The sequence below is a fragment of the Notothenia coriiceps genome, unplaced genomic scaffold (assembly GCF_000735185.1).
Source record: "Notothenia coriiceps isolate Sejong01 unplaced genomic scaffold, NC01 NC01_scaffold00025972, whole genome shotgun sequence".
Taxonomy (NCBI): Eukaryota; Metazoa; Chordata; class Actinopteri; order Perciformes; family Nototheniidae; genus Notothenia; species Notothenia coriiceps.
In genome coordinates, this window is record NW_011358673.1 from 42600 (window position 1) to 58406 (window position 15807).

A 15807-nucleotide genomic window follows, 5' to 3' on the forward strand; every position below is an offset into this window, starting at 1 on the left:
ACTGCAGTCTTTTTCCCCACGAGGCGGATATACCCGTTGAGAGGGTGGATAGTCGCCCTCTTACCCCCCAACCGGCGAGCTTTCGTGAGCTCTGCGACATTCAATATATACGGTCCGGACATTCACCGCGACATCAGACGGTGTTTTCGTCGCTTCTTTCTGAAGAGGTTTCTTAGTCGGGAACGTCTTTGTCCCGACCTTATCTCGGTTTATCTCGTTTTACTCTCCGTACCGATTTTACGTACTACACAAACCATAACAACTTTTTTTTTGCAGTGTCTGTACAAACATATATCCATAACGGAATGTTATATAAACAAGTTTATAAACAGTTATATAAACGTACTATCCAGGTGAAATTTATAATACAACTTACTGTTGGGTTGAACAACATTATTTATATGAAGGAGACATGGTCCCAAGTTGTATTAAACAAAGGTTTGTACTTGAAAGGACCAGGAGGAAGGAGTCGTGTGTCTCGAGTCGTCCTCTTTTTCACAAGTCTTGTATCTGAGACTCTTGTAGACACTCTTTCACTCCACACCATAACAGGGCAGATGTGCGACAGACAGAGATTGCAACATAACCAGACAGAGAATGGTGCCATTGGGCTACAAAAAAAGAGGGTCCTTTTGCTGCGTGACGTCTTGCCTCTGCCATTGTAAGTCTGTACGGAGAGACAGCCTCCCTCGTCCTGTTGGACCGCCCACGAGTCCTCCACTCCCCTCGGCGCGAACAGTAAGACATTAGCTTATTGTGTCGTCTACCTGACACACCGCCCAATAGAGTAAATAGATGTTCTGGCGACGTCGGTAAGGAAATACTCAGTTTAGGAAGCAAACTAGGGAAAGAGAAAGGAAAGATGGATAAGGGAAGGAGTACAGACGTCCGTGCAATACTGCTCGACGACCTTTGCATCTTCTCGGATGCACCTCCTCGACGAGACACAGGAATGTCACACAAGTAAATATACTATGACAAATAACAAATACAACAATAACATAAGTACAAAGACACCAGAATTTAAACTTGAAACACAAGAAAGAACCCCTCGTGAAACACTTAAAGACACTTTCCAATTGTCCACGATATGCTTTATTTTGTATAATAATAATTAATAATAAGAGAGGTTTTTACAAAGAAGAAGACAAAAAACGACCCATATCTCGAGACTAAACACACAAAGTCCTATACGGAGTCTCTACCCTATTACGTGCGGTACCGAGGGGAGTAGGGGCGAGGAAACGTCTTTGTTCTTCCTACAAGACAAACCGTGTGCCGGTCTTTAGATGGTGAAGGTGGTCTCCACTGTCCTCGCGGTAGACGCGACAGTAATTACTAAGTTCCTACATGTGTTCGATGTCTACATCAATACTGTCTAACTGTAGGCATCCAGTTGTCCGAGGAGGTCGTCACGTTGTGTTATTTTTGTCTATTATCGACGTTCATTTAGTTTAATTTTATCCATTATATTATATGTAAACGTCTTATGCTAGTATGTCACAAAGGGGATGGTAAAGAACTCTCCCCGCGACGCGGGGTCGGTTGCCTCGGGGCGCCAGGGGGTACTTTAAGTTCCACAATTTTTTTTGTTTCGTGATATTGTGGTTATTAAAAAATAATTATATATATGGCATTAAAAGCCTGATATTCGGCGTGGGAAAAAGAAACGTTATATTCGGTGTTCGTCGCCGTATGGGTGAGAGCAAAGGTGAAAATGAAACGTCGCGATGGACATGAGTGAGAAAAAAGCGCCGGAGGTCGAAAAGGACGACCTTGGGGCGCGAATTTCCACCCCCAGGCCGCCTAGGCTGTATCTTCGGTACTACTCAATTCCACAACCGGCCAATCACATTTTTAGGTCTCATCTAAACGGCGTGGCAACATATTTGGCGTGACGCAGCTTTTTATCCTTTTTTCCGCAAATATCAGGCTTTTAATGTCCATATATCTCATATGTCCTGACAGAGTCCTTTTAATTGATCTTATAACACTATTTCAAGAAATCAAAAGACATTACGTTAATTTTTTGTTTTTACAGTATGGTAAGAGCCTAAGTAATGTTTAGTTGACTTTATAACGTTACGGAAAATAAATAAAATTATAACGACTAATACCGTATGTAATTCTTTTTGAGTTTTTAGGATAGAGTTTTTTTAATCTATCAAGGAGACTGGTTCATTTTTTTTTTCCTAAATATGTGTCGTTTTGTGTTAGTTTGTAAACTTTTACAGGGTAATTACGTGAGCGTCATGGTACCAACCCTAGGAAAACGTCTGCCTAATGACGTAGTTACTGCCGCACCGTACCTCCGTTAGTCCGGCAGACGTAACGACCCACAATCCTACGGGTCCTACGAAGTTATCGCCGGAAATGAGTAATCGTAACAACTTCAGACCACAGAAAGTCTGAAGAAGAAGTGTTATGGGATGGATAAGAGATACCCCAAGTCCAGTCCCCTTAAACGTCCGGAATGTTAGTCTGTCATTACGGTACCAGTCATGTGGGTCACTGACCCACCAAAACCGTGACACCCCGCCACGGTCTAGGACCTTTTTACTTAAGGAGTAGAGGGTATCTCGAAAAGTCGTCTGCCTTCGACAATCAGAGATTTAGAGACCATGTGTCGACGTAAATGAGACTTGTATATCTTATTTTTGTGTTCATCTGGTGTGTGCTCGTCTGACTGTATCCGCGGTGGTTGGGTTAGCGACTGACACCTTATATGTTGTGTACTCTTAAATGTTCGTTGTATCCTATTTATAATTGATGGAAGCGGAGGGAGAGGGCTGATGACCGCGGAACTGAAGGGTTTACTCTTATGTTTTGAGAGGCGATAACAGACTTTTCTCCTGAAAAACCTTGGTGACACGTTGACTAGGTCACGGAAGATAAAAGATATCGGGTTCAGTCTGCCGGAGGAAAGGCACCAGAACTCAAGTCTTCACCGAACCCTGGTACCCTTATGCCGATAAATCGGGTAAAGGGCCTGTGCAGACACTTGTCACTGCAACAACTATGGAACGCTGAGGTCGTAAGTCAGGTGGACAGAAACTTCGAGGGGGTTTAAGACCTTCCGCTGAGAAGAAGTGTTACGAACAAATTCCGACGCACGTAGAGAAACCAACACGTCGCAAAAGGACGGTGTAAAGGGGGAAGGTTGTCTGGACAAAAAACACCTACACGAAACTTTTGACGTGAGACACTGTGTCGAACGAGAACTCTTAAAATAATAATCAGCTCCGTTGCAGCCCCGTTTTTAGAGATTTGGGTACGGAGGAAAAGAGAGAGGGTTGTGTTTTCTGACACTTGGTGAGTTCCCTGACACACCGGGGACACATATTCATGTATAAAAGAAGTACAAAAGCATGATAGGTCCCCTTTAAGGCATAACATGATTGGTAGTATATATATATATATATATAGGCTTTTTTACATTTTTAATTGACACATACTGTATGGTAGACATTTTGGTTAAATCTCAAGTATTTTAATTGTATTCACACTAGATTTAGAACAAGTCAAAGGTATAGTCAAATAAAGAAATGATTGCATATTTTTTTTGTGCTATGGGATGTTACCTGAAAGTACAATATGATCAAAATAAGCATTTGTACCAGAGAACATAGAGTTGTTTTTGGTTATTTACTGCTTATGTCCTGTCTATGACTTCTTTACATAAATAATGTTGAAATCACACCTTGAGGTTTTGCCAAAATTGTTATGAAAAAAAAATAAACAAGATATTAAAAACGTGTAAATAAAATGTATTATATTACAGTTAGTATTTAAATACTTTTTAAATGAATATTAAAATATCTAAATATGACTAGTATAGCCTTAATTAAGCCATGACATATCTTGATGACTGTCAGCATGTTGGAGACTGACCGGGGGAGCTGAGAGGGGATTTGATGAAGGCTTCGGGTCTGGGGGCCACCGGCTGCACCGGCCGGGTCTGTTTGGCTGCGAGCTTCTTCAGGCTGACCCTCCTCTTGTCAAACATCTCCTGCATGGACGTCTGCTTCTGGAAAATCTTCTCCACTTGGTCCTGATGCACAGAAAGTTATGAGAGGAGAGTCAATGAGGACATGTGCTACACATTGAAGTTTTTGTTCTAATAGAACATTTTTTGAATGAACATTAATGTTTTGGGTCTACTTTTTCTTATTATTTTTGAGACATACTATACAACAATTGATATCAGTGACACTGTATGCAATAGGCTTGGATTCAAGATAGTTTTATTGTATTTAATAAATCATCTTGGTTACATTTTGTTTTCCAGGACAAATAATACCATTGTTTAAACTTTCTCAATATGTCATCTAATCAGATAATTAAAAACAAAAAGGGAAAATTACTTTACAAAAAATAACATCCTTGTCCGTGTAGTAAATAATAAAACAGCTTTTTGAATGATAAATAGACATTTTGATAAACTCTGGCAAAAATCATTCCACACTGATTTATATACCGGTTTATAATTATAACTAGAACAATAACAACAATAATAATCTGGACATTTTTAATCTATTTTCAAAAGTTGACCCAAATATTCACAATCCATTTGACAGTGACAGAGGGATGTTGATTAAAGATGTTTTTTTCGGTCGTCTTACTTTAAACTGCGGGTTCAGCACCGCCTCGAACTCGGTCCAGATGTTACCGAGTTCCGTCAGTTGGTTCTTGCCTGCATCGTCAAGGTAACGCTCCAGCTCCTTCAGGGCTAACTCCGCCCCCTCGTGTGATTGACACTTGTCCACAGGCTGAGACGCCAGCATGTAAATACCATCATCGACCCATTTAGACGCCTGAGGAGGACAGCAGAAGAAAAATAGTCAGTCAAAGCAACAACAACAACAACAAACAAAGAAACTAAACCATGTGTGTTTTTCTTACTCTCTCCAAACTGCGGTGCAGCTCCATGGCTTTCACGAGGTGCTCCTTCCTGTCCCTCAGGCTGCTGCTCACATTCTCACTGATCGCTCTGAGCTCGCTGCATTTGGGCTGAATGGAGTCCTCGGCGTAGTGTGAGTTCTGGATCAGCTCATCTCCCTCACCGGCCAACGACGAGGCTCTGTTCAACCCGTCCTGTGGACCAGAGTGGAGTCATAAACATACTTTATTATTCATTTTCCCTAAATCCTTCATATCTGGATGAGTCTATTTTTAGACATACAGTTGCTCAGCACTGGTTGTGATGCTTTTTTTTTTATAGCCATATCATATAACATATACTGCCAAAAATGTTGAATCGATTTTTAATGTCAACCAAACATGCATCAAGTCAAACTGAACAAAAAAAATGACGGCCCTTTCCCCTGGATGACAGGGTAGAACAACATGATTTGATAGCAAAGCCATAATAATAATATTCTTGGGCAGTATTTAATTACCACGACAAAATCATGGCCATATTCAGCCAATGAAAGTGACTGAAATGTGCATTTTGAAGTGGATCTGGGTCCATATTAGATAGAAGAGATTTTAAAATGTTTTCAAAGTAAATGTAGAGGATTTAACAGATTTGGAAGATACCATGTAGGAGTACATAATCGCATCTTATATTTGTTAGATGTGTTTCTATCCTGTATTTTAAAACCCTCTTAGTTTTTAATTTATGTATGTCTACACTGTGAAAACAGCTTTTCAACCCTCTAAATATTCTGTACATATTGCAGATTTGAAAATAAAGTTGACTTTGAATTTAACTTAAATGCTTCCTTTGTGTTCGTGAAATGACGCTCAGTAAGACCTTTTTCAATAACGCAGCTGTATACTTTAATTTTTGTAAGGATTTTACGATTACGAGATTAACAAACTATTTTGTAACACTGACTGGCTCAACAACAACAAACCCACCTTATAGAATATATCACTCATCTATTCATGGCATGGTCAGACAAAGCTTTGATTGTGAGGGGTGTCACTTACACAGACTCTCTCCTCATAAGTGGTGAGTTCACAGAAGATGTGTTCAGCGTGGGCCGGGCTGATCCCCACCTCAGAGAAGGTTGAGAGTTTCTCAGACACCTGATCCAGCAGAGCCCTGACCTGAAGCAGCAGCAGAACCACAGTCAGGTGTAAACAGGATCATGTGGACTCTGTTCAGGTCTTTCACGGACGATTTAACCTGAGCTAACCGGCTCACCTCTCTGTAGTTGTGCTCAAAGTGGCGCAGTTGGAGACACTGCTCCAGTTTGGTTTGATGCCTCACCCAGAACTCATCGAAAGCCCTTTCTGTCTCGTCCAGCTGAGAAAACAGTCTGAGAGAGAAGGAGACAGCAAAAGATTGAGTGTTAATAAAAAAAATGGAGTTAAATGTAACACAAAAAGTAAAGAGAGAAATTAATAGAGGAGAAATGCAATGGGAATAGTGAGTGAGGTATTTGGATATATTTTCAGTTTTTAGGAATGTTATGTAAAGCTTATGCACGTTGACATGTCAGTCGTTGCCTTCAGTGTTGCTTAAAATACTGAACCTCAAAGCAAACTGCCTTTCCAACTACTTTTATAGATCTAAGGATGGCAGAGCTGAGACAGCAGTAAGCAAATCACATGCTTTCAAAACAACAAACCAACAAAAAAGTCTTCTGGGTGTACTCTTTGTTGCATGGGTGATTCAGTGCGAAAGCAATTTAGGAACATTTGTGCTGTACTAGAACAGTAAATATGACGAAAGACACTGTTAAACACTGAGGCCAGGAGACAAAGTGAGAGGTTTTTATGCCAGGCTCAGCTCAGAGAAATATATTGCAACATAAGGTGGTTTTTGCAATGTATAGTAGCATAGTTGTTTAGTAGTCATCCTGCAGCGCCATGTATATCTTGTGGTTCTCACCGTTGCACTGTAGCCAGGTTCTCCAGTTCGTCCTGGTTCATGTTGTGGTCGGGGTCTCGCGCCACCGGCTCATTGATGCTCTCCAGCAGCCTGCGACCCTGACCCAGAGCCACCAGCAGATCCCCCTGCAGACACACACACACAGACAGATTCGGAGATGTTCTCCAAATACATAACTCTCATACATGCCGAATATATTGTGAATAATGTATGTGTGTATTAACAGTGTTACCTTCATTTTGTCTTTCTTGTTGGTGTGTGTGCTCAGCAGGACGGTTGTGGCCTGGATTTCATTGGGGAGTTCAGTTTCAGCCAGCTCGGTCCCAAACGACTGCAGGATCTGAGCTGTTCTCTTTACCATCAACGCAAAGCCTTCTATAGCCTGATGCAAGCAAGACACAAACAGCATTATCAGCATCTTTATGGGAATCAAGAAAATGTCATTTGTACAGTGAGTTCAGTTTTTAGATTCAGATGAGGATGATAAATAATGCTTTTAGTTTGAATGCCGTTGCACTTCTTCTTGATTTATTTTCACATTTTAAATAGAGGGTTACATAACCATGTTTTGAGGATGTAACCTTTGTCTATATAATAATAAAGAAAAGACTGTTGACATAAATGCAAAAAACACAGTCAGCCTAATGTAGCTAGAACATCTCAAATTAAACCATTTTGTTATTAACTTTACCATGTTTCTATCATTTATCCCTCTCATTGTATTGTGCTACACAGTGATGTTGACCAGTGTACATACAGTGCGGTGAGATATCCACTTCTCATGGCAGTAGTGCTGCGTTCCTCCGAGCTCCAGGGTCAACTGAGAGCGGTCGATGTAGGCGTGCAGATCAGTGATGGAGCTCAGCATGATCACCTGAACCAGAAAATTATTACATATATCAATTGGTCAATCCTAATGAGTTTTTAATGTGAATTAAAAAAGGACTTGGTTAAGCTCCACTTTATAATAATCATATGACCGGCAATGTACACTATTCACTTCTTACGAGTCTCCTTTCTATATTACACTGGAGGTGAGAGTGAGTGTACGCACCGGCACCTTCATCTTGAACTCATCCTTGTTGAACTTGAAGAGGATGTCTGAGAGTGTTCGCTGCAGGAGGGCGGTGGGCCTCAGAACCAGAACCAGCTGGAGGTTCCCTGGGAAGGAGCCCTGCGACGAGAGAGAGAGGACAAAGACTCAGACTTTCATTTACACAGCAGAGAGCATCCTGAACCCTGAGTCCAATATACATCACTTTTCACCAGGAGAGTCTCTGTTCTTTCTGCTGACAGCCTGCACTTCCTTTATATTACTCCCTGCCTTTGTATCCCCTGTGAAAACCCTCACTCGCACACATTAAAGCACGTGTGTGGAGTGTGTTGAGAACAAGAGAAGGGGAAAGACGTGGGGGATGTCGGACACCCTCCTGTGGCAGGGACATTAATCTTCATGTCCCTGAGACGCTTCGGCATGAATAATGAGGCAGACACCAACTCCTACATGTGTTCAGCCTCATGTATTCAGGGTTTTCTGTTATCGATGAGATACGGCAAACACGTTTTTAAGTTTGTACTTCTATTTTGGGTTTGTGCCGGGACATGTTTACATGCTTTAATGTTACATGCATTCTCCTCTTTGTCTAAAGTGGTCCTTTTTAGTGGCTGTTTCTTTAAGCCCCCTGAAAAAGGCCCATTGTTTTGTTGATTTAAGAGTGACTTGCAAGTAAAACATGGAGCACTTTCACAAAGGTAGTTCTCAAGCCGTGGGTGAAAATACTGAGATAGAGAACATTATTTTCCAATTATGCATTTGACAAAAAGGGAGCCAAATCTGAATTGCTTGACCCAAGTTTTCTGACTTAAGCTGCCTACAAAAAAATTGATTGAGTTTTTTAATTTCACTGTTTGTGGTTGAGTAGTTTTTCCAAATATATGCCCTTGAATTTGGAACAAGTAGAGATTTCTTTTATTCAGCATAAAGCAAAGATATCCTACCTAAGCAGAAAAAAGGTTTATTAGATGCTGTCGGGACATCTTTTTCATATTCATCACATTATGTAGCTACCACCCATTCTGCTCAGCCATAGGACTCAATAAAAAGCTAATTAAAATGTCATTATTGACACCGACTGCCGACATAAGTACTGCTGTGGAAGCAGTCGGATGATGGTTGAGTCTGGACACTGATCTCCCCGCCTGAGGCTATGCGATTGTTAATGCTACTTTAATTAGCTAATGACCTAAACGGCTGCTTCGCCTGATTGGCTGCCCTTCCCGAGTGAGTTGGGGAATGCTGGCCTAAGCAAAAATGACAATGAATACATCATTTATAAAAACCACAAGGGATAGGCACTGCTAATGGAATTAATAAATCAATGCTGTGTTTGTCCTGGTTGACCTGCCAAAACCAGGAGGAGCACTGGGAAACAAAGTAATTCAACCATCTGGAGGAATGGAAATGATTGTGCGGATACGACTGTTTTTATAACATGCTGGTAGCAGGTTATACCATAAAACAAAGAGCTATAATATATTGAAGGTTAAGGGGGTTAAAAATGCTGTGCAGCTCGGAAACTGGCTACCTTCCTAATAAGCCTGACAAGGATTTATATTTGACTTATAGTCAACAAATCCCACTAAAAGATCCAAATGTAAAACTGTGCAGCCATAGCCAAAACCATTAAAAATGTTATTCCTCAGTGGCATATAGGACTGTCCAATTAATTAATTAATTCCAAAACGTATTCATGAGCAACATTTTTTAACTGGGTCATTTGAGCCTTAATCACATTGGACATGTTCACTAGTTTATTTTTGAGTCCATCTAACAAACATCAAGTACCATTCTGTGAATCCTCAGAAACCACCAGAGTATTTGTGGCGGAAAGAAAGTCCCGGTTTAATACCCTATTTGTATAAAAAACTACTATAGATAGTTACATATTTAGTTATTTGGTTAAGTATGAATGGTTTTAGGCAACACACTGGGTAAAATAAGCCGAAGGTATTGAGAGATGCACAAAATAAACATTTTCTTTTAATCTTGTTATGGCGTTTTTCAACAACAGAAACACTATATTAATTCTCCAGTCTTGACCTTTGAATGCATGTTGCAGCTCATAACTATCCAACCGTGCTGCCTGGATGTGTGTTTGCTGACAGTCATGGTCTACTTGTCCTTTACACGTCTACTCTCAGACTGACACACACACACACACACACACACACACACACACACACACACACACACACACACACACACACACACACACACACACACACACACACACACACACACGATAAATGACAGGGGAGAGTGGTTTGCTTTAGGATTGACAGTAACTCAGCAGACTTAATTAGACTCGGTCTGCAGACACACTTCCTGTCTGTCATCGGATCAAACTCAGCCATGCACAGCAGCAGACAGCTTTTCCTTGAACCACACTGACCCATATTCACACTAGCAGATGTATACACAAGTGTGCTCATATACAGACACACAGGAAGACAAAGGGGAATCCATTGACAGCGTAAACATCAAATATACTCGCTTATCCTGTCTCTCTCACACAGAGCAAGCACAACATGTAAACAACACATACTGAATAACCTGGCAGAGTGAACACATCAGAGTGTGAGCTGAATACAATATGAACTAGTCTCCGCTAGACAATAAAGCCTTGAATCTATGGGGCTGCAACTAACTCTTACGTTTGGTCTATAAATAGTCAGAAAACAGAAGTAAATGTCTGCCTCAGTTCCTCCTTTCCAAGGTTATGTATTTAAATGTATACGTCTGTCAGTTTATTACCCAAAAATACAGTTTAGTATGAAATTATACCACGAAAAGCAGAACATTTTTGGTTTAAAAATAACATGTGTGTGACATTTTAGCATGAACAAATGACTGGCAATTGTTTTTCTGGTCGTCAATTCTTTGAAGCTCGACTATAAACATAGACGACAAATATACGCTGCTACAGATAAAGAAGTGCCCGTTTTCGTCATCATCCATTTAGCAGCACGGTTGAATCACCTCAACAGGACATTATTGCAGAGATCAGTGAACGCTGCCTATTAGCAGCTTGTCAGCCAGTCAAACTCCCCCTTGTGGGATTAATAAAGCTTGATTTAATTTGAAATGAGCGATGTGGTCTCCCATGTGGTCTCAGGAGACATGGGAGCTGATATTCATCTCTAATTCTCTCTCTCTCAGACATTTCATTTTCTCGTATATCCCTCTCTCTGTGTTGACTTATTGCTGTGCTGCCTTCAGTGTTAATGATAGATCTGTCCAAAACAAACGCTCCCCTGTTTCCTGTAGATCAACAACAATAAACATTGATGTACTGCACTGACAGGAAATAAAGGTTAATGTTGATATAAGTGAAGGTATTAAAGCTGTTAAAAACTCATGTCGACTGCCCCGAGTCCCAAAAAGCAATATAGTGCGATGAGTGTAATTCTCCCCCACACGTTTTATGGAGCGCTGCCAGTGCTTCATCACCTCTACACACAAAACATGAAACACAGATGAACAGATAAGCATTTCAGCTCCTAGAGGAGAACACTGGGACATGAGAAACGAGCGGGGGGGTGCTCCACTGCTGCATTGTATCCAGCCACAATAAAATGACGAGTAGTATCAGTTCTTATGTGTCTCAAAACAAGGTGTGATGAAGCATTAAGTAGCAATGAGAGAGGTGATAGGAAAACAAATGATGTGCAAATGAGAGTTTATACAACAGCTTCTCTTCCTGCAGGGGCACGCAACTGATTAAGAGAACAACATATAGAACATCTCCTGAAACACAGCAGGGAAGTCTATAACCAGGCTGACCTATAACCTATCTACTCTATTGCACTAATATACATTTATGTCATTAGTTTATACAGTATGTTGCCATGTTGGAGGAGCCTTGGACTTAAGATGTTTAGTGCCATCAATAACACAATAACTATTTTGCATATAACAATAAGTCCTTTAAATCTTAAATCCATCTTAATTTAGTTTTGGCTTTCTTGTGAATGAACGAACAACAGAAACATTTTCTCCTTCCGTTTCCCTTTTTTTGGCATGTGACTGTTTATTTGTCACTGTAACTATGGAAACACATGGCAGGCTGTGATGGTGATGGGATGGAGTTCAAGGACGAGGTTGGCTCATATCAACCCCCCAGGGCGGGGGTGATATTAGTGTTGGAGCTGTGAGAGGGAGAGAGATGGAGACGCTCCAAACACCTTCCTCTGGGCGGACAGACCCCCCCCCTCCCCTCTCTGTGGGTGAGGGTGAAGGACCTGCACTCTAAAGAAATGGTTCCTCTCATTTAGATTAAAAAGGGCTGTTTCTCTTCCAACACAGACACAAAGAGAGTGAGACTACAGGTGAACAGGCTAAGGATTTGAACTAGAAATCACCATGAGACTTACCTGGCTGATTACATATTTTAAGATAATATGTCTTAGAATGGCAAAATAAGTTTAAATGAACAAATGAGGCATTATTAATTAATTATTATTATTATTATTAAATCTTCAGAGTATAGATATGAATAAAAAATGAAAAGTTTGACTAATGTTTGTGCTACTCAAGAGGAGATATTTGGCTCAGAGAAGGAGCATTTCTATTTAGTTTGAAGACATGTATAGTTAAACACTACCCTGACACTTCCCAACATATTATCTTTATTGACGTAAATAATACATATAACTTTTGTGAAATGTTATGTTTTCATTTTTAAATAAGTCATTATCTAATGCTAACTTTTTGGAGATCTTTAAAAACAATCATGAACAAAGTAAAGTATAAACAGAAAAACCTAAAATTATTATTTTGATGTTTCCATTCCATTATTCTAAAGGACGACATGCCGTGGTAGCTAAATAGTTTAAACCCTCAAATTTGACCTATAGTGTTTCGGACAGACAGGAAGTAGGTGCTCCTCCACATGTACACACACACAAAGAGAGACTTACTGCGATTCGAAGCAGGGTCCCCTTCACGGCTGCCCATCGGTCTTGCCGGCGATCAATAACCAGAATGAAACCCACTCCCGTCGAAGACAAACTAAAACACACAGAGAGGGAAAACATGTTCAACACAAACCAAACAGTGGACTAATTATACACAGCTAACTTGTGAGCAGATCTTTATATAACAGCACGATGAATGGTGAGAGAAATCAACTTTTAACTCACACGTACAAAGAATAAGTGAATCCACACAGAGACAGTCTGTGCAGCAGAGACTTTAAAGGACTGAAAAGTAGTTAGTCCTCAGAAAAAATGCAAGAGTTTGAAGAGGAGAGATAACAAAATGTAGTTTTCCTTTGCCGTGTGCACAGTGAGACAGTGGAGAACTGAAGTGCTCCTTCACAGCTTCTTGTTTTGTTCTGCTGCCTCTTTATCTTCTTAGACAGCTGGTGCAGTCTATAAAAGGAGATGCGCTGAAGTACCTCCAGATTTCTTGGCCATCAGCCCCCAGTTCTCCCCCTGCACCCCCCCTTTGTTCCCCGGAGAGAGGAGGGCTGAGCTTTACACAGCACCAACAATCAATGACAACCGCATGTGCATCACACCGGCAGACTGCCCTGTTAAAGACACGCTGCACCTACAGCACAGGTGCATCACTGTCATATAACAATCCAGCAGTCCTCAAGTACCTGCTTTCAGGTCCATCATGCTGCACAAACAGAGTGGCAGCAGATAAAGAAGTACAGTCCTTGAGATAATGGAGCCAGGATAAAAACACAGATCCAAGGATGTGTCTCAGAGGTAGATCCAGTGCTGTTTGACTAAGAGGGAGCCAAATGCTTCGAACCACCACAGCATCCCCCCCCCCCCCACCCCACACACACGCACTGCATCTATCAGCCGACCAATCATACACCAGGAGCTGCTCAAGCACAAGCCTATTGCAGAGTGATGAGCGGATCTGGAAGCCAGTCAGCAGATCTTAACATATGTGGGGGAGGGGACAGGCTCGAAGTGAGGCCACTGTACGCTTTACCTAGAAAATACAGACTGTTTATCCATGGCTCCTTTTTCACTTTACAGTAACGCATGTTATTTCATTGCAGCATTTCTTATCCTTTTTTCTGCACTTTGAGATTTTCTTTCCTCCATCGTCACCTTTTTCTTAGCTCTCGCTCAGTCATCCACACAGACACTCTCAGCCACTCAGAGACCAAACTGCTTTAAATCTCAGACGCAGAGGAGGAGGAGGAGGAGGAGGAGGAGGAGGAGGAGGAGGACAGAGGGTGAGTGGGACAAGAGCTTTTACTGCCTTTAACACATTTACACATTGCTGAGATGAGAGGATGGTTTATGGTGGTCATAGAGCACCTGAGGCTGAAATGAGTCTCTTCAATAACCCTAGCTGCGTATCATGTCTGTCAGATTACTTTCTATTGCTTGTTATTGTTCTTAATTAAGTTGGGACTATAAGAGTTTTTCTTCTTTTGTTATCCTTTTTATTTATTGACTTAGTTTGTTAACAGAGGCACTTTTATCAAAATACAAGCTCATATTTTTTACATAAAGTGTAGGTTAAAGACAAAAAAATAAACAAAAATTATTATTATTAATCGTTTTTCTCCAGACATTGATTAATCCTTTGGTCTTATACAAAATGAAATAGTTAAAAATCACCATCCTAGACAAAGTCAAAGTTGTTTTCGTATAATATCATGTTTTTATCTGTTTAACATGTGTTTAGTTTATAGGCACAACAATGAGTGTATTGAGCGTAGTTAACATATTGTGCTGTAAACAGACACCGTTTCACATATAAACGATTCAATTAAAAATATTCATAGAAACCGTCTGGTGGTGTTTTTGCTGCACATGCATGAGTGTCCTAATAATAATTGGATTCCTCCGGACAAAGTGTTAAGCTGTGAGTTTTGAGAAAGGTTAGTGGCGATGCAGCGATGAGGGAAATGTGCTGCATGAATGCATGTGCAGAGGTAGCAACTCACATGTTCCTGCACTCTGACTGATCAATACAAGAGCAATGGTATGTCAAATTAAAGACAGATTAAATAAATAAGCCATGAGTGCAGAATGCGTTTCAAATCTGGGATAATATCTAAGTCTCCACTGTATATTTTCAACATAAAACCATCTGGCATTATTATATTCATGAGTGCAAACATATGCAAAACGAAGGGGGGATAAAGAGAGAAGGGAGGGATGGGAGCATGGTCGGAGGATTTAGTTATTACTACATTTCGTATATGCACAAATCCTAAATAAATTAGGATTCTGGAAGTAATGAAATACTTAACACAACTTGGCTTTAAAAATCTAAATGTTTGCAGTTAATAAACAAGATAAAAACAAGCCCGATCGTCGATTTCAAATGATTTAATGTAATTGTTTAACTGACTGGCCATGGTAATCGGGCTTTTTGAAGATCCAAAAGTCAACGGTTTCCTAACTGTCTGATCGGATTTGCAAAAACTTCAGAATTTGTATTTACCGCCATTCAAATGACAGCGTTGGTTTCCCCCAAAAGTGGGCGGGGCCGTAATTTTCACCCGGAAGTGACGGAGGTGCTGAGAAGGTTATGATGAAACTATGGCCGTTTCTCAATCTCGAGGATACTGGCTTCCAAGCCAATATTTCAAGGATGCTACGTCATCGAGTGCCGCCGAAGGACTGTTCCAATCTCCAGCATACTTGGAATTCCACCGAGGCCACGTCCTTGGTTTGGGGGTAATTTCGAGGCTGCACATGGGACTTCGCGTCCTTCAAATCCCCACAATGCTTTGCGCACGGACCAATTTCAAAAACCCTTGCAGAGAATGGCTGAACCGACGCAGCACAGCACACATTTAAATGTAAGTATGTAGTGGCGTAGAACATGTGTTAGTAAATATGTTAATTTGTTGAATTTGTTATCACCAAAAATGTGTTCAGTGAAAATAAAGCAAGTTCATAATTAGATAGACATCGTG

At 40.7% G+C, this 15807-nt stretch overlaps 1 protein-coding gene across 1 annotated transcript in view; it reads right to left on the reverse strand.

Moving 5' to 3' along the window:
- Window positions 1-15807, reverse strand: part of LOC104956404 (guanine nucleotide exchange factor DBS) — a 39561-nt gene that overhangs the window by 5245 nt on the left and 18509 nt on the right. The window contains exons 4-13 of the mRNA XM_010783891.1: window positions 12824-12914; window positions 7899-8018; window positions 7602-7718; window positions 7077-7226; window positions 6845-6969; window positions 6155-6269; window positions 5938-6057; window positions 4903-5094; window positions 4623-4814; window positions 3892-4051 (exon numbers count right to left, since the gene is read on the reverse strand). Of these exons, the coding sequence (XP_010782193.1) occupies window positions 3892-4051; window positions 4623-4814; window positions 4903-5094; window positions 5938-6057; window positions 6155-6269; window positions 6845-6969; window positions 7077-7226; window positions 7602-7718; window positions 7899-8018; window positions 12824-12914 (1382 nt within the window). The remainder of the gene's footprint in view (window positions 1-3891; window positions 4052-4622; window positions 4815-4902; window positions 5095-5937; window positions 6058-6154; window positions 6270-6844; window positions 6970-7076; window positions 7227-7601; window positions 7719-7898; window positions 8019-12823; window positions 12915-15807) is intronic.